Below are 18,861 nucleotides of genomic sequence, written 5' to 3'. Positions count from 1 at the left end.
TTTTTTTTTTTTTTTTAACTGAAGCATTTCAGGTTTCCTTAGATAAATGCCAGATGTATAAAAACTTAGTCAACAGATACTATGTACCTAATGTGTGCAAGACCCTCTGTTGGGTACTGAACAATAGTAAACAAGGTACAGTTTCTGCCTCAAAGAGCTTAGAGTCAGACTTCGAACCTCTGCCTTTTATAACTGTACAAAATTGTGCCCCCTGAGTTACATGGTAAGAGAGAATGGGAAGGGGGACAGATCAATAAACAGGCAATTTTTATACAGTGTAGTAAGTACTAGTCTTGGGGGACATCAGCAAGTAAGTTTCAGAGTTTAAGTTGAGGCCTGAGGGATGAAGAGCTGTTATCTTGACGGAGAAGTGGAAGGGACTGGAAGAAAGTAACAGGCATAAAGGTAGCAAGGTGTACAGCGCAGAAGGTGTGGGAGCCGGGCTCAACTGTGGAACCACAAAGGGTTGAGGAGGATGGAAGGTGGAATGGAGAGTGGGAGCAGGGAAGAGAAGCTGGTTTCTCTGTTGAAGGCCTCACTTCAAGGACATGATTTTATCCTGGGACAGTGGGGAGCCACTGGAAGGTTTTCAGCCAGGTCTGACATGGTCTGATTTGTGCGTGCGGAGTCCAGTAACAGCACATTTGTTCCCTTTGGACCTAGGCACGTGGGTCTTGGAATTGGCTTCAGAGTGTCCTTGTCTGGGTGATGCTCACTCACAGCCTCAGACGGACACGGTACCATGGACCACCTATAAAAAACAAAACTCGGCCTTCATCCAGGAGGACACTAAAGGTGTACAGGCCCTAAGCACCCAATTTCATGATGGAAGCCCCAGACACTTCTTAGAAAAATATTAACAGTACAGGGGCGCCTGGGTGGCTCAGTGGGTTAAAGCATTGGGCTCTCTGCTGGGCAGGGAGCCTGCTTCCTCCTCTCTCTCTCTGCCTGCCTCTCTGCCTACTTGTGATCATACTCTGTCAAATAAAGAAATAAAATCTTTAAAAAAAAAGAAAAATATTAACAGTACAAAGAAGAAAGTGCTGCCCTTAGTGTACTGAAAGTCCTGGATGATTACTTTTCCCGCATGGGTCATTACATATTTACAAACTCACCTTCTGTCCGAACCTCACTTCTGTTTCCTTCACTGTTACCTCTATTACTTTTCTCTTACCACAGGCATTCCCACTGATCATCCCTCCTTTTCCTTATCATGGCAAGCTGACCACATCCTCTGATACCTTCATTTTTTTAACCTACCAGCTCCTCAAGACTCCAGGTTTAGTCCTCTTCCCCATCTAAGCTCCTGGTACTAACTGACCTCCCTCCAGTGACTGAGGAATGCGGATTCTTCAAGGATTCGCAGATAGAAGAAGGCTATTTCAATCCTTTTTTTTTTTTTTTTTAAGATTTTTTTTTTTTTTTTTTTTTTTTTTGAGAGTCAGAGAGAGAGCAGGGCGGAGGGGCAAAGTGAGAGAGGGTCTTAAGCAGATTTACCTGAGTTTGAATGGGTTCAGTCTTAGAACCCCGAGATCATGACCTGAGCCGAAACCAAGAGTCAGATGCTTAACTGACTGAGCCACCCAGACATCCCGGCTGTTTGCAGTCTAAACTAACACATGTCCATTTCAAACTCTGGCTTTGGAGATAATCACACATTGTAGATCCGACCTGAAAGAATTAATGATGCTCTTATACTTGGACTCCTGTAAATATGCTCTAAAAATAAGCTTATCAAGAATATCAGAGAATAACCAAAGCAAGCATCAGAATTTATCATGGGAGGGCACCTTGTTGGCTTAGGTCGGCAGAGTATGGGACTCTTGATCTCGGGGTGGTGAGTCTGAGCCCTATATTGGGTGTGGAGATTGCTTAAAAATAAATAAATAATGATTTTTTTAAAAAGCCTTATCCTCTTAAAAAAATATCATGGGAAATATATCAAAACTACATCTTATTCAGGTGGTTCAGATTAGACAATTTTTATTTTCCCTTCAGTGTTACCCAGTTTCCTGCAAATCAGAGAACTTACTGTGCCAGCCTAATTGGGACCCCAGGGCTTTCAGACCTCTGCTGACTAAAAGGCATCCCAAATGGGGTTCTGTAGTCACACTGTGCTGACATTCTTGAACTCAGGAGGCAGTGTAAATGATTGTCAGCTAGGCTTGAATATATCAGAATTTGTCCCCCCAAAAGATGAAAACAAATGACAAATTCTTTAAGATTTTTCATAAAGTGCCATTACTAAATTTGAGTGTGAGCACCTGGGTCTTGGTGTAGATTAAAACGACATCATTCATACATACATCCCTACCACACAGCATCACATGAAATTCTTGGTTTCTTTAAATTTTTAAACTTTTCTTTAAATTTTGTTTAAATTTCTTTGTGTTCTGTCTTATTAAATTCTACTGTATAAATAACCTTCATCCAAATTGAGATCATCAAGTAAATCTATCATCATCACAGGAATTTATCTGGATATATTTTACTAAGCCAAATTGTTACTCTGAATTTCACTGTGTTATTCTCATCTTTCTCATAATAAAATGGAACCGAAGTTTATCAATTATTGCACAGAATCACCTTTCAACAGAAAGCCTTGGGTGTAGAGTAGAAAGTCTGTTTTAGCTGCCGCCCTCTTGAGACTCCAGAGGTATCTTTTTAAGCCCTCGGAATCCCTGGATTCCTTACAAGTGTATGTTCTAGCTCTTGTATGGAACTCATTGGGAACAGCTTCCCATTCCTCTTACTTCTGCTCGAGCGAGCATTCTGCCTGTACTTTGGACTAACACTGATTGACGTAAGATTTTTAGTTCCACCATTTCTGATGAATGATGAATCTGTAAGTATGGATGCCTCCAGCACAGACGAGCAAGGACGTGACCACACAAACAATAGTTTGGCTTATGGACTCAGGATCTTTTATTGCCATAGTGGAAATGCCAGCATCATGAAGTGGCCAAACGCTGTCCCAAGGCCAGGACGTGAAGGAGATCTCTCAGTCTACATGTGTCTCTTGCTTTGGAGCTAGACAGCCTTGACTCACCCCAGCTGTGCATTTCCCCCCTCCCCACCTTTTCTGTAGTACGAATTCTTTTTCCCATTAGTCATTGGTAGCCTATTCCAGATTTGGTTTTAATCTTTTACAGTTACTAAACCAAGGAGAATTAACTGAAAGCCGGACATGAGCATGGACACCGACTCCTGGAAGAGGAGCTCTGTCTGATCCCAGAGTGCACATAGTGGGAACAGGATGCTTCTGGCTCGTGGTCTGCTAGAACTGAATGAATCTGTGAAGGACAGGACCCCGCTTCTGCCTCTGTTCACCTTCCCGGACAGAGATGATGAGTGTGGGAGCGCTTCTTTTCAAACCACATCTGATCCAGACAAGGACGAAAGCAGTGAATGTGGGCTGGGTAACTGTACCTACCTCTCTTCCCACTATGAAATTTTGGGATGGACTTCTCCCAAAAGGGAATTTGATTATGTGTTGGCTGAAATTTCTTCGGTATGACTCTTAGAAGGGGATTTTCCTTTGAAGAATTTACATCCCAGGCTCAGCTGTCTTTTCATATGGATGAACTAAGTCCTGCCACCAACCACAAAACTTCACCAAGAAGTTGAGCTTTCAAGATGCCTTGTTGCTTTCGAGAAGGGAGGGATGTCAGTTCTGCTGTGGCATTCTCCCTTTAGCAACCTGAGTAAGAGACTCTCTGCCCCTGGGCTGCAAAAAAATAAATTACTTGAATCCCTACCTGGCCCGGGCTGAGGTACTATCTTGTCATATCCACTTACTTGGTCACTTTGCTTTGTTTATGGAATATACAGTAGCATGTTGAAGGTTTTTTGTTTTTTGGTTTTTTTTTTTTTAAGTTAAATACCACATGATTCACAGCTTCAGTTGTTTTCCCTTTAAATAAACAAGAGAGCCCAGTCAGTTCTTTGGTTCCTTGTTTTGGACAAAACCTATTTTCTTAGGAGATTAAGAAAATAGTTCAGGCTTTCCCTTTAAGAGAGGGCACTGATTGTCCCTTTGGATTCCATGCAGGAAAAACTGAGCCCAGGAGTCTTGGGGAACGGGACACGAGCAGCTTCCTCTCTAACTAGAAAACCTAGGTAGTAGTTATCATAGTACCGCTCTGTCGTCACCAGAAGGGGCCATGTCTGAGTCTAGAAAAATGGCAATAACAACAGATACTTCTGAATTTTTCCAGAAAGCTAAACAAAAACAAAAACATGAGAAATGTGCTTCTTTTACGAGTAGGCACTCTTGCTATCATCCTGTCTCTACAGCTGATAGAGAATATCTAATCAATCATTGGTGAGAAGAGTGTTCCAGAGATCACTAACTGATCGAAAATCATGGCTGTCAGAGAATTTTCACATTTATTTAAAATGAACCTCATGCTGACACTTCCATACCATGCACACAGTGGCATATTCTAAGCAAATAACAGGACAGAATTAACTGCTGTAATAAATAAATATAGTTCTTAATTTGTTAATGACATGCATAATCATCCTTTGTTACGTAGATTGAGTTCATGTCAATTTCCTGTATTCTTAAATTACCAGTTTTTACTTCCTGTAGCCTTACTTTTATACTATAGCATGGTTCTTAACTGGGAGTATTTTTGCCTGCCCCCACATGTGGCAATATCTAGACTAGACATTTTTGTTCGTCACAACTAGGGGAGAGGGAGTTACTGGCATCTTGTGAGTAGGAGCCCAGGATGCTGCTAAACATTCTACAGTGTAAGGACAGCGCCCTCTCCCACCGCCCAACGCCCAACACAGACTCCTCTGGCGCAAAATGCCAATAGTACTGAGGTTGAGAGACCCTGTAGCAAAAGTTGCAAGCGTGTCATCCTGCAGTTGTTTTGTTACCTCCACGCAATATTTCTAAGTAATTTTTAAATTAGTTGTCAACATGCAAATTTCTGGCTTCTGTTGAAACTGGGTTGATCTGGCAATTCTGGGCCTGTGTTCTAGCAGAGACTCTGGTCTCTACTGACTCCTACTATTTCATACCTAGCGCATGTGATCCATTGGTTTCCTAACTAGCCCCTTGTAGGCATTTGGGCTTGTGCCCTTTTTTTAAAGTAGGAGGCACAAATCAAGAATGCTTAACTCAGCTCTGGTCCTCTGCCCTGAGGTTTTTTACTTTGATCTACTTAAACCATTCATTCCCTGTTTGTTACCTGCTTTTCCCCCCTGCTATTTCTCTTTTCCCCATCCTCCAAGAGTAGCCATTGACTCAGAAGCCAAGTTTTCCTGCCTTGACTCAACCCCCAAGTTAGCTGGTTAATATTGAAAAGCAGTAATTTTAAGTGTTACTGATTAAGCAAGTGATTTGCAATTATCTAGTAGTTCATAAGACAGCTCTTCCAGTTCTTTCTTGGGGCTTGTAGGCTCTTGTAGAGATTCTTCTAAATCCTGCTGTGGATTTCTGGTGCTGAGTTTTGTAGTTTCATGGGTGCTACAGAAGAAATTAAAGCATTATGAAATAAAATGTTTTTAATTAAAAGCATTATGTAAGGCTGAAGGATGTTTTCAACATGTTCATTATTTTATATGGGGTGTAAAGGGAAATTTCTAGGGGGGAAACTGGGATAGGAATTAAGGGAGGGGCCATTAGGATTTAAGAAACAAAACAAAGTTGAGAATAATGGTGATAGTATGCTTTTCTCCCCTTCACTTATATGATACCAAAGGAGGGGTGCTACTAATGAATTACTTTTTTTTTTTTAATGAATTACTTCTTTAATGAGTGCTAGATTTTTAACAAGCCACGATGACCATGCTGAGGGGAAAAGAAAGGCTTTGATTGTTCAGGACAGTATAGCTTTTATTGTGGCTCAATACAGGTTTTTACCTTCAGTTATCCAAACAAAATAAAAAGTGCTAGGAAAATAGTTTTATCATTTTATAGTAAGTAAAAATACACATTGGGGCACCTTTACACCCACAGACACACATAACGTTTGTTCCTCAAAAGTAAAGTGGAGATATTTTTGACTAATGGCCCTGGAAGTAGAATTGGACAAATGATCTGTTTCAAATTGAAGGAATCTACAGCCCATATACAATGGTTATATTTTATTCACAACTGCACTATTCTCCCAATTTAAATGTGTTATGTGGGGATCTCTGGGTTAGTATTCCATATATACAGGATTGTGATCTCAAAACACACGAGTGGTGGCATCGGGAGGGATGGCGGTTCAAGAGCTGCGGATAACAAGGAGGATCTGAGATTACCTGGGACAATCACTGCTTTCTGACTGCCCCCGCTGCTGTTCATCCCGGCTGCCCTGACCCTTGCTCCTCACAAAGTCTTCATCGAGCCCAGCCTGCTTCAGGGTGTCTCGATACCGTTGTTCTGCAGCTTTTCTGGCAAGGTCCTGTGGAATGGAAATTAATCTGCTGTAGCTGTCTTGTGAATTATCAGGTAATTCGAAATCACTTGCTTAATCCGTATGCCTATAATTGCCCCCTACCCCAACCCCCCATTAATGCTGGGCACCAATGTGCATGAAAATTTCTTAGAGCTTTTTCTAGCCTTAAAAGTGCACAGGAGGGATGCCTGGGTGGCTCAGTTGGTTAAGCAGCTGCCTTCGGCTCAGGTCATGATCCCAGCCTCCTGGGATCGAGTCCCACATCGGGCTCCTTGCTCAGCAGGGAGCCTGCTTCTCCCTCTGCCTCTGCCTGCCACTCTATCTGCCTGTGCTCACTCTCTCTGTCAAATAAATAAATAAAATCTTAAAAAAAAAAAAAAAGTGCACAGGAACTACCTGAAGGTCTTGTTATTAATGTAAATTCTCATTGGGTAGGTCTCAGATAAGGCTGACAGTTCTGTATATCTATACTCCCAGCAGATGCCAACAATTGATTTGGGACCCACCTTTGAGAAGAAAAGATTTAGATTTTTGGAAGATCAAGTGAGACTCAGATGAAAACATGGACTTAAAAACATTTTAAGATTTGAAAACAACCAGGGGTGCCTGGGTGGTGTAGTTTGTTAAGTGTCCAACTCTTGGTTCTGGCTCAAGGTCATGGTCTCAGGGTCCTGGGACTGAGCCTCGAGTCCGGCTTCACACTCAGTGCAGAGTCTACTTGAGATTCTCTCTCCCTCTGCCCCTCCCGCTCGTGCTCTCTCTCTGATTAGAGTAAATAAACTAAAAAAAAATAAAAAATCATCAACACTAAAATATACATGTAAAAAGAAAAACCCACTAAAATGTAACAAAACACTCTTCAAAAAAAAAAAAAAGATTTTATTTGACAAAGAGAGATCACAAGTAGGCAGAGAGAGTGGGGGAAGCCAGCATCCCACTGAGCAGGGAGCCCGATGCGGGGCTTGATCCGAGGACCCTGAGATCATGACCTGAGCTGAAGGCAGAGGCTTTAACCCACTGAGCCACCTGGGGGCCCCTAACAAAACACTCTTAACAGGATAGATCTGTTGTGATCTGAGGGTGAGCTTTGCTTGAAAAAAATTAACATAAAGAGGAAAGGGCATTATGAGAGATTTGAGCAATGCTAGTTGCTAAGTAAACCCAAGACCATCCAGCGTGTATGAGTCTGTGTGTGGTATATATGGTGGGGGGAGGAGTGTACCCGGGAAATGCCTAGATAAGATAACACACTGGCTGTAAGATGGGAGATGATGTCCAGCTGCTGGAATCAGGTCACTAGGAAACCCCAACTTTTATCTGAAACTGGAGAGAAGAGGGATCTGCAGAGCCTGATAGAACCCCAAATCCCCGGGGATGGCGGCCTTTCTGAGGCCGTTCATCCGAACCAGCTTCAGACACTCCAGAGCCTCCTTAGGGAGACCAGATCTCAACTGGGTGCAACTTCCCTAAAGGTCTAGAGAACACCTTAAAATGATTCTTCTATCCTGAAAGCCACTTAATCTGAAAAGGACTTTCTGGGGTGCTGGTGAGCATACCAATGTCTGGAGACCCATAAATGGGCCACAGCTCTGGAGGCTGGGGATGCCCAGGGTAGCAGCACTGCAGGGGGAGCGATGCTGTTAGCAAGTTAAAGATCGTCTCACTGACACAGCCAAACTGTCACTGGGTATGTGGGATTTAGCCCTCACCGTGATTCAAACTGAAAGCCAGACCGCAGCAAACACTCCAGGAAGTGAAATCCTTTATAGATGCCTCTGGAGTCCTGTCTTGGATGAAATCAGTCCCAAGCAGCATTCACCACTGCACTATGTACTTGGGAGGGGAGGGGGATGGTAGTTAATAACAGGCCTAATTTAGAATCTTCCTGAGCCCAAGGAAATTAATACCCAGATATTAAACTGTTCCATCATGGGGATGCCTGGGTAGCTCAGTTATTTAAGTATTTGCCTTTGGCTCAGGTCATGAGATCCTGGGATCGAGTCCCGCATCAGTCTCCCTGCTCAGAGGGGAGCCTGCTTCTCCCTTTCCCTCTAACCCCGCCCCCACTTGTGCTCTCCCTTGTCTCTTTCTCTCTCTCACTCTTTCTGATAAATACAGTCTTTAAAAAGAAACAAAAAAACTGTTCCATCATTTTCAAGAGCCCTTTCATCCAAAACTGAAAGAAAATGAATGATGGTTTAGTTTTACCTTGCTAACTTGTTCAAAGAGGTAGGGCCTTGTCTGTATTCTCTTCTTCATTTCTTCCAATTCTTTCTTATACTCTTTTGCTCTTTTACGGTCATTGTTCCTGGAATTAACAAGGTTCTTAGAATGAATTCTCTTTTTCCAATCTGGAATAGCCTTCACTCCAATTACGCAGAGTAATTCCCAAGGTCATTGTAAATTCCCAACTGTGCCTAGCAAAATCCTTGACTGTGTGCGATTATAGGAGTCTAAAAACTCCTTTTGCCATTTTTCAAGGCTCATGATCTACTGGATCCCAAGACAGGCACCATTTGACACACGGAGGACACTGACCGATTCTCTTTCAGCTTTGCTTTGAACACTTCCTCCAGGCTTTGATGGGGATCCATGGCTTTGGCGCGCAAGGTCACGGATTTAGACATCGCTTGACACTTCTTTTTGTGCATCTCCAACCACTGAGTACTCCCATCTGCTTTGTCCTTTTTTTCAAGTGAACTTCTAAAGAGAGGAGGCAAAAACCATACAGATGACCAACTTGAGTATATCTGAAAGCAATCTTAGTAACCTCTCTGGAAAGGAAAATGGTGTTTTCTATGAAGGGCATTTCAGAAAGAATAAGATTCTGAGATGGGCAGATGAAGCCTTCCCAGCACTACGGACACAGTAATCTTCTGCCCCAGGAGAAGTTCATTAACTGAACTGAAAAAACATATGAGTTAAAATATCCTTGTACTCATGCTTCTGGCCTGTCTGGAAATGAGATGATCCTGAGAGCTGCCGTTTGCTGAGCTCTCTACTCTGAACCGAGTGGAGAAAGGAATCAAGTGCTTTATATCCATTATCTTCCTAACTGCCCTATGAGGTGAGAACTATAAGCCCCTCTTTTTATAGGCTAGGAGATCGAGGTTCAGAAAGGGTAAGCCACTTCCTCAAACCCACCCAGCAAGCCAGTGGAGAAGCCAAGATCTGAACCAGGATGTCCGACTCCCAAGCCTCTGCCCTTGACCACTGTGCTCGAAGGTGCCTGGATTCACGAGCCCTTGGGAATACAAATCTGCATTTTCACAGAGAACTGAAAACAGGCCTCTTTCCCTGCAGTTTGGGGTTAATTTACAGCACTTAGTTTGTGTAAGTATCATTTGACAAGGTGCTATGGAGAGTTCTACCAAAAGAAAAAACAGTCAAGACTCTTGCATTTGGATATTTACATTCAAATGAACAGATTAGGAAGGAAGGCATGAAAGTTGAGTCTGCCATGGTATCAAACTCCCTGTTGCTGGGAAGTAAATACAGACATCCCCTAGGGGTGCGAGCTTCCCGTTCATAAGGCTTATCTTACTGGGGCCTCAGGATACTGATGCACGTAGCCTTCACTCAGTAGCCCTAAGAAATCTGAGGAAGAAGGGAGTATCCCTTGGATTCTAAATACATTTCTTTCTTTCTTTTTTTTAAAGATTTTATTTATTTATTTGACAGAGATCACAAGCAGGCAGAGAGGCAGGCAGAGAGAGAGGGAGAAGCAGGCTCCCCGCCAAGCAGAGAACCTGATGTGGGGCTTGATCCCAGGACCCTGAGATCATGACCTGAGCCGAAGGCAGAGGCTTAACCCACTGAGCCACCCAGGCGCCCCCTAAATACATTTCTAAGATCACTGTTGCGTGTCCTAAAGAGCCAAGTAGGTCCCGAGTGCTCCTCTCTGAGCCCCACAGGAAAGCACTAAGATGCCAGTCCTCTCCCGGAGCTCAGCCTTGTGCGCATTATTGCCATGACCTTGCCTGCCAACTTCAGCTCAGACGTCTAGCAGAGGAACTCTTGCCAGGGTGCTGGTCTGATGAGAGCAATACTACGACAGAGTCAGGTCAGTTAAAGAATTAAAAAGTAAGGAGGCTCCTGCTTCCCAACCAACTTCTGATAATTCCCCAAAGATGAACCTCAGACAGTTAAAGCTGCGTGGTAGATGCCTTCTCTTTGTGACCAGGTCCACCACCTGCCATCACGCTTCTCTGAATTCCTGTTCCTAACGGCTCCCTCTTTCATCTGTGGGTCTTCACCCATGTTGTTCTCTCTGGAACCTTCTTTCCAGCCTTTGGCTAATTCCTCATTCTTCAGAGATTAAAGAGACCCCTGCCCCAGGCTATCCAGTGCTCCCAAGTTTCCCTGTGTTTCCCCCACCAATGCATTTCTTACAAAATATGGTAACAACTTTGCTTTTCTGTATTTCATACTAGGTATACTAAACTAGAGGTTCCGGGCACCTGGGTGGCTCAGTGGGTTAAGCCTCTGCCTTCGGCTCAGGTCATGATCTCAGGGTCCTGGGATCGAGTCCCGCATCGGGCTCTCAGCTCAGCAGGGAGCCTGCTTCCCTCTCTCTCTCTCTGCCTACTTGTGATCTATCTCTGTCAAATAAACAAATAAAATCTTTAAAAAATAAATAAATAAATAAATAAACTAGAGGTTCCATAAGGCATTTCCAGCCTTAACATTGTAACTGGCACAGAGTAAGTTCCCTGTGAGTACCTGCTGAGTGATGGCCGGGTGTTCTCCAGCACTGCGTGTGGAGGGTGACGTGTATTCCTGTCCAGATCAGCGTTCTCTTCCACCCCATAGGTCTCTCCGATAACCGGAGAGGAGGCCCAGCAGCAGGATGGTTTCTAGCACTGGGGTCAAGATCCAAGCTCTGACCATTGATCTCCATCCTAGGCCAAGGTCTTGGGCTCAACCACTCACCTGACCGCAGATTCCCTCTTCCTGGTGGCGTCTGTGATGTGCACAGGGAGGGTGTTGGCAGAGAGGGAAGCAAGGCCACTCAGAGAATGGCTCCTTGGCAGGGGTGTGGCTGGTGGCTGTGGAGAGTCCTAGAAGAAACAAAGGTTGGTATTGATGGGACAGCAATGTGTGATGAGTTTCTATTCTAACTATGATTCATTTTCAGTGAAGGACTAGTCAGACCGAGAATCCTTTTCCCCACCCTGGGATTATGGAAAGAGTAATGAGTTTATTACTAGGCCTAGAGTTGGATATCAATCCTAAAGTTTTAAGATCAGATGAGAAGTGGGGCACCTGGGTAGCTCAGTGGGTTAAAGCCTCTGCCTTCAGCTCCGGGCATGATCCCAGGGTCCTGGGATCGAGCCCCATATCAGGCTCTCTGCTCAGCAGGGAGCCTGCTTCCCCCCCCCCACCACCTCCTGCTTCTCTGCCTCCTTGTGATCTCTGTCAGATAAATGGATAAAATATTTGAAAAAAAATCAGATGGGAAGAGTTCTTTATGATTGATATAGGGTTGTGAGCAATTGATCCCAACTCCCTACTTTCTAGACTTGCTTGGACTTATTTCTGCAAAATTTCTCTAGAAAAGTTCCCTCTCGGAAGGCAAGGAAAGGAAGTATTATTATGGTTCTAAGTTTATAGGAACTGTGGAGCTTACAGCGGAGCCAGTGTTTTTATTTTAATTTTATTTTTTTTAAGTTTTTAAAAATTAAAATTCTATTGATTAACATATAATGTATTATTAGTATCAGGGGTAGAGGTCAATGATTCATCAGTCTTTTATAAGGAGCCAGTGTTTCTTTTTAATTTTTTAAGTTTATTTTTCAAGATTGATTGATTTATCAGAGAGAGGGAGAGCGCGCTTGCACACATGCTCAAGCAGGGGGAGCAGCAGGCAGAGAGAGAAACAGACTCCCTGTTGAGCAGGGAGCCCGATGCGGGACTCGATTCCACGACCCCGGGACCATGACCTGAGCCAAAGGCAGTTCCTTAACTGACTGAGCCACCTAGGCACCCCTGAGCCAGTGTTTTTTTAAAAAAAGACAGGAAAATGTCATGAGAAGTGCCTCCCATCGAGACTGGCCCGTGTGCTGGGTCCCAGGCCCCGACCCTCCTGCAGCTGCCTGGGCTCTCACCCTTCTCCCTCCAGATGTGGTGGCATCACAGGACCGCGGAGTGCGACGCAGGCTGTCAGTCCTCAGCAAGAAGGGCTTGTTGCGAGTCCCCTCTCTGGTGTCCCTTCTCTTGGCAGCTCTTCTCTGGAAGGCCTTGTAAAGGCCTTCGTAGTCAGGGACGGCAGGATTCACACGAGGCTGGAATCCAAAGTCCATGTGCAGAAACGCAAGCTTTTCCTTCTGGGTTCGGGTAGCTGCGCGCGGCTGTGGGCTCGCCCGGCCGCCGGAGGGGGCGATAGGGGAGGCGGCCTTCTGGAGCATGTCTAGGGCTCTCATCTGGATGCGAATTTTCCTGAAGAGTTCCGCTTCTGTGGAGAAGAAGTCAGGGTGGTGATGGGTGAGAGGAGATCTGCCTGTGCTTGGAGAATATTCCCTGTGAAGCCCTAGCGGAGGGTGCCGGAGCCGACCGACAGCTTCCACAGGAATTTCGGGCAGCAGCTGACTCCATACGGGACGCTCCCTGTCGGCCAGGAGAGCTGTGCTTACACGACGGACAATGGCAAACACTACAAATCGGCTTGCTTTGTCTTTTCTGGAGAGTTCGTTCATAAACGTTGGCCAGAACACGGCTGCCAGGTACCAGCAGGCCGCAGAGGCAGCCACCACGGACACCACGGGTACCGACTGCTTTCTGTGGTTCCTTCTTCAGAGGTGGAGCTGGCGAGGCGGGCCGGTCACCCCCCTCTCCCAGGTCCCCCAGACTCAGGGCAAGTACCCGCTATCCACCCAGAGGCCCACGCTGTTGCCCAAATCACTCTCGCCTGCTGTCTCTGGTCAGTCCCAAGTTCTGCGGTCTCTGCTCTTTAACCATGCTCCAGCCTGGCCTCTCCTCACCGTCCCTGCTGCTCATTTCACAATCTCTCCACTGAACTGTCCACACGGGGTCCTGTAGACCAACACCCTCCGGGCCTGTTCCTCCCCCCTTAACCATCTCCACCACCGCATCTGAGTGGTCTTCCTGGGCTGCGGATCTGATCCCAAGCCCCTCCTTAAAGCCCTTGAGGGGTTCCCCAGTGCCCTTGGGAGGAAATCCAACCTTCTCCCACCGCCTACAAGCCCCCAGGTCTGCCCGGGGCCTGCCTCTCCCTCCCCACTCCTGCTTCTCTCCCCTGTCCTGTGACTGTGTTCTGCTTCTTCTGACCTCTGCCCTGTTCTCTCTGGTTCACTCTTCCTCACTCTTCCTCCCTCTTCCCTTCCTTCAGGGGTTGCCTCAGTGCTCTCTTTCCCCGGGACCTTCGCTGGCTGCTCCCACCGCCTCACCACATCTGAAATGAGGTCCCTGTGTCCTGTGCTCCGTGAGGGGGGAGGCTTTAAACCTTGTAAACCACTCACCACATCCGTGAGTTCTGTTACCTGGTATCTGGCTTCCTCGCGTGCACACCAACTCCAAGTCTGTCTATTCCACACACAGTAGTGCCTGGAGCTTGGCATGTTACTGAATGAATAAAGCCTGAGTCCTTTCACCGAACCCCATTTCTTGAAATGAGGTGGTGTGGGAGCTTCCCTCGGGAGCAGCTGGTGGCGGCACCGGCCTAAGCTGGCCCTTGGGTGTCTCACTGGTCCTGCCGATGCGTTCGTGTCCCGACAGCAGCTACAGGACCAACCTAGGGCATGCCAGGCCACCTCTCACACTCGCTCCTGCCAGGGCTCCCCCACGACACAGACAGAGCCAGCCCGTGGCCTGCCCTGAGTGTGGCCTGGAGGCCGGGCCTCCAGAGCAATGAGTTCATCTCCCAGCCAGGCTGACCCCCAAGCCTAAGTACCCCCAGCACCCCTTGGCAGCCCCAGGCAGCAGGCAGCATGGTGGGAAGGAGGTCTTTACCTTGGAGTTTGTCCCCGAGGGCTGGCTCCAGAATAGACTTGGGAATCCTTCTGGTGGCCTTCTGCTTGGGGACCTTGGCCTTGGCTGTGGCGGCCAGCTCCCTCTGTTTAGCGGCTTCCTTCCTCTGCTCCTCCTTCGCTAGGAAGCTGAAGGGCTTCAAGGAGGAGAGGAGCAGTTCCTTCCTCTTCTGGATCCCTGCCTGCCTGCGGGCCTCGTTGCGCTCCGTGATCTCCTGGTAGAGGGGCAGGTAGACGTGCGCGGGCACCGGCTGCGCCCGGAACTGCCGGTGGCACTCGGCCTCCTCCTGCCCCTGCCGCTGGGCCTGCTTCCTCTCCTGCTCAAAGGAGGCAGGGGAGGCCAGCCACTGGGCCTTCTTCTGGGCCTCACGCAGTGTCATGCGGAACGGCCGGGGGACCGTGATGGAAGACACCCAGGAGCTGATGCTTCTGTGCTGCGAGGGGGGCCTGGAGCCTGGGGGTGGCTGGGGCTGACTCTTGGGATCGTCGGAGGGAAGGCTGCTCAGGGAGCTGCAGCGCCTCGTGGAGCTGCACCTAGAGGGAGAAAGCAGCTGCACTGGGGGACACATGGAGGACACGTGGAGGACTGTGGCAGACGGGAGGCTGGCCCCTCCTCCTGCTCGTCCCTGTCCTCCCTCCCAGGAGGTGGCAGCTGGCTTCTCAGCCTGACATCCTGGCCCCACAGGCCTCTGAGCCTGTGCCTCTCTGGACTGGGCCTCCCTCCTTTCCGTCAGGCCTTCTAGCAGCCCATTAGGAAGTCTTTTCTCACAACTGATTCACGAATTACCACTTTGCATTCTAATATTTTCTGTTTTTTTGTTGTTTTTTTTTTTCCTTGTAAAGATTTTTTTTAAAGTAATCTCCACACCCACTGCGGGGCTCGAACTCACATCCCTGAGATCAAGAGCTGCACGCTCCACTGACTGAGCCAGCGAGGCACCCTGCATTCTGATATTTTCGTATGGGCAGGAGAACAGTGCAGTGGTACAGAGCCCGGCTTTAGACTCAGACCCAGGTTCAAATCTTGCTTCAAACAATTACCAGCCATGTGACCTTTAGCAGTGTTTGCTTGGAACCTCGATTTCCTCATCTGGAGAATGGCAAAAATAGTATCTACTTACAGGGTTAGTGGGAAGAGAAAATAAATATTAAATATTATATAAATGCAGCGTACACGCATATAGAAGGGCTTGGCCAACGTCAATGTACCTCGTTGCTATTCTCGGGAGTGAGAAGGGCATCCCTTTAATCAATCCCAGTGCTTCGAGTGACTAAGGGTAACCCAAAGTGATTTAGGACGGCTAGATAGGAATCAGAACACGTTTGGCTCCGAAGGCTGATTCTAAGCTGGAGCCTGGGTAAGGGACAACTTGCAGAATGGTCTTTACTGAGGAAGAGGATGAGGCCCAGAGTCACAAGGGACTTGGCCAGAGTTGGGCATGAAGTGCCTTACCTCGGAGACAGTGGGTCCTGGACCTGTGGCTTCCCCCTGCCTTTGTCTTGGAAGAAACTCTCCAGGTCCTCCTCATCTTCGGAGAAGTTCTCACCACTGTCTGGGTCAGACTGAAAAAGGGATTCCAACAGGCACCACCTGCCTTTCTGCTTTAGTACCTCCAGGGTCTCGGAAAAGCTCCCAGTTGAGTCGGAATCCGAAAGTGTCAAGTCCTCTGGGCTGAGGAAGTCATCCAGTTTGCCAGCCCTGGGCAAAACCAGTCCATCTCCAGACAGCTCCTCTTCTGTCTCCGAGTCCGAGGAGGATTTAGGGGGAAACACCTACAGTGAAAGAGAATAAATGGTGGGTCAACTATCATTTCAAATTTACTCAAAACATAACTGCTAACTTCACTTTGAATAAGTCTCTGTATACTAGGGACTGGGAAGGAAGAAAAATAAGATGTGTTCCTCGCTTTAAAGAAATTTCACAAATTGGAATATGGGGTATGCTTGGTTGAAGGGCAGGGAAGAGAAGCAGACAGGTGAGCAGTTACGGAGTACCTGCCCTGCGGCGTGCACTCTGCCCCCTGCACTCCAGGAACCCCACCCAGACCTTGGCCACACTCTGGGCCTTGCCCTATTTGGTTTTTACCTACTTGTTGCCAATCTTCTTTTTCCCGCTCCTCCTGTCTGCACCTCTGCTTTCCTCCTATTCTACCTAAGATCTACCCCTTTACTAGGAATGAATAATTAACTGGACAGATAATGTGTTCTAGCTGAAAGAACAGTGTCCTAGAAAGTGGATTTCAATACTCCGTTCCTTTAGAAAATCTTTATTTGGTGCCTAATGTGCACTGGGCATTAGGCTGAGAACGAGTCAAACAAGGTCCCTATTCACGAAGCTTGTGCTGTAGAGAGAGGGAGACAGACAATATAAGGTGATAATATAGTCAATGAAAGTCATAAACTGAGAGATTATGTGGTGATGAAGTGGTTTGGGAAGCTGTTCTGTTGATAAAAGACCGTCAGATAAAAATCACTGGGAATAGTACCTATAATCAGAGCTAGGTTTATTAATTTGATGGAGTACACCATGAAAAATTAAGGGAACGTGCAGGGTGGGGGGATAGGGTGGGAGCTTTCAGTCAGAGGGTGGGGGAAGGGCTTTTCCTGGGGCTGGCTTGTCCCAATGATCCTGGGGAGGAGAGTGGATCCCTCTGTATCCACTCTGAATGGATGCTGTCTTGAAGAGGGCGCGGTTCCGTGAGCGAGTGAGCACTTTTGATTCCAACGGTAACTAGAACAAAGTGGGGCTGGGTAAGTAATTGATAGGTAAGCATCATCATTTAGAAGGAGGTCTTAATCGTTTTGCAGGTATGCTGTGGCCCGTGAGAAACACTGTTTTCTGCTCATCTGGCGGCTCACCTTAGCTGTGTCTGTTACAGTCTGCACCGTAGTTTCTCGGTCTTGGGCTGACTTTTACTTTCTCATCGCGGAGGGGTTTTCGACTGAACACCTCATTGATGAGAGGGAGCCAGCCTTGCTAAGAGCTGGGGTAGGAGGGTTCTGGGTTCAAGGAAAAGCAAATGCAAAGGCCTTGAAGCAGGAATAAACTTGGCTCTTGGAGAGGCAAAAGGAGGGCCAGGGTGGCCGGAGGACAGTGGTATGAGATATCCTTAGAGAAGCAGGTGTGGGGCCAGGATTGGGCGGGATAAGATGACTGCTTGCACATGGAGCACAGGCTCCTACAGGCCTCCAGGTGACACTTGGGGATGATTCTCTAAGGTCCAGCTCTAATACTGAAAAGAACACTGGATTCCGAGTCAAAGAATGTGCTCCAGCCCTTGCGCTGCTACTGAGGACCATGTGATCTTGGGAAAATTTTTTAAAAATGACTTTATCCAGATATAATTCAGACACCATACAATTCAAACAATTCACTTACGGAAAGAGTACAATGCAATGGGCTTTAGTATATTCACAAAGCTGTGCAACCATCACCACCATCAATTTTAGAGCATTTTAATCACCCCAAAGAAAGCCCATACTGGCGGGACCCTGGGTGGCTCAGTGGGTTAGGCCTCTGCCTTCAGCCCACGTCATGATCTCAGGGTCTTGGGATCAAGCCTGGCATCTGGCTCTCTGCTCAGCGGGGAGCCTACTTCTCCCCCTCTCTCTGCCTGCTTGTGATCTCTGTCAAATAAATAAATAAAATCTTTAAAAAAAAGAAAAAAGAAAGAAAGCCCATACTATTTAGTAGTCACTCCGTATTTTGCTTAGTCTTTCCAACCCTTCCCTCGCTGCCAGCCCTAAGCAACCACCAATCTACTTTCTGTATGGATTCCGTGGCAAATTTCTTTTTCTATTTTTTTTTTAAGATCTTATTTATTTGAGAGAGAGAGAGAGAGAGAGAGCGCGCGAGAGAGAGCACACGAGTTTGGGGGAGGGGCAGAGGAAGAAGCAGACTCCCCGCTGAGCAGGGAGCCCGAAGTGAGGCTCCATCCCAAGACCCTGGGATCATGACCTGAGCGGAAGGCAGAGGCTTAATTGACTGAGCCACCCAGGCGCCCCTCTAATTGCAAATCTTAGTCTCTCTATGCCTCAGTTTTCTTTTCTACAAAATGGGGACAACATCGGACTATCAGTCAGTTCTAGGGTAGTTGACAGGATAAGCGAAAACCAAGGGAAATCGCTGTGGTTCTAGGAAGGGCCTGACGTAAGGCTCAACCCCTTCGGGAGTCCGCCTGCGGGGCCTCAAACGCTGCGGATTTTAATCCCACGCCCCCCTGAGACACGCCCCTGTCTCCAAGGCAACGTCAAGCGGTTTCCTCTCTTAGAGATTCCTTTCCGGGGCGCAGACTCAATTCCTCTCCTTCTCTCCTCACCTGACGGCTCCACTGAGCGCCTACACTGAGGGCTCCTGCAGCCCTCCCGATGGTCATCTTCTCCGCGGGGCAGAGACCGAGGCGGCGGTGACAGCTCCGGCTACGCGCTAGTGCGCGGACGGTACTAGCTGCAAGATTAGGTTCCGCCCCCTTCTG

General features: G+C 47.2%; 2 protein-coding genes across 4 annotated transcripts in view; one reads left to right on the top strand and one right to left on the bottom strand.

Moving 5' to 3' along the window:
• LOC111148612 (zinc finger protein 410) overlaps positions 1-3,938 on the top strand; it is a 40,439-nt gene extending 36,501 nt beyond the window's left edge. For 2 of the 3 annotated variants that reach the window (XM_022505334.1, XM_022505333.1), the window contains exon 12: positions 3,153-3,938. In XM_022505334.1, the coding sequence (XP_022361042.1) occupies positions 3,153-3,191 (39 nt within the window). In that variant the 3' untranslated portion in view covers positions 3,192-3,938. The remainder of the gene's footprint in view (positions 1-3,152) is intronic. The other variant, XM_022505335.1, reaches the window with a different exon arrangement.
• Positions 3,939-5,342: 1,404 nt separating this feature from the next.
• On the bottom strand, positions 5,343-18,762 carry LOC111148611 (family with sequence similarity 161 member B). The gene is made up of 9 exons (XM_022505332.1): positions 18,706-18,762; positions 15,840-16,159; positions 14,370-14,920; positions 12,509-12,855; positions 11,334-11,461; positions 8,940-9,104; positions 8,610-8,709; positions 6,265-6,407; positions 5,343-5,482 (listed from the first exon to the last, which is right to left on the bottom strand). Exons 1-9 carry the CDS (start codon positions 18,760-18,762, stop codon positions 5,344-5,346), a joined length of 1,950 nt encoding a protein of 649 aa, XP_022361040.1. The 3' UTR covers position 5,343.
• Positions 18,763-18,861: the final 99 nt, after the last annotated feature.

This window comes from Enhydra lutris, unplaced genomic scaffold, assembly GCF_002288905.1.
Source record: "Enhydra lutris kenyoni isolate GAN:26980312 unplaced genomic scaffold, ASM228890v2 scaffoldscaffold20, whole genome shotgun sequence".
Taxonomy (NCBI): Eukaryota; Metazoa; Chordata; class Mammalia; order Carnivora; family Mustelidae; genus Enhydra; species Enhydra lutris.
The sequence above is the reverse complement of the archived record's forward strand: the minus strand, read 5'-3'. Positions and strand labels throughout refer to the sequence as shown.

Bases quoted from the DNA above. Each gene is read 5' to 3' on its own strand.
- LOC111148611 (XM_022505332.1), bottom strand. From the start codon at position 18,762: ATGACCATCGGGAGGGCTGCAGGAGCCCTCAGTGTAGGCGCTCAGTGG. The intron at 11,462-12,508 runs GTGAGAGCCCAG...TGTTTCTTCTAG, and splicing joins CCACATCTGGAGGGAGAAGG to GACTCTCCACAGCCACCAGC. The intron at 9,105-11,333 runs GTGAGTGGTTGA...TCCTCTCTTTAG, and splicing joins AAGAGGGAATCTGCGGTCAG to AAGTTCACTTGAAAAAAAGG.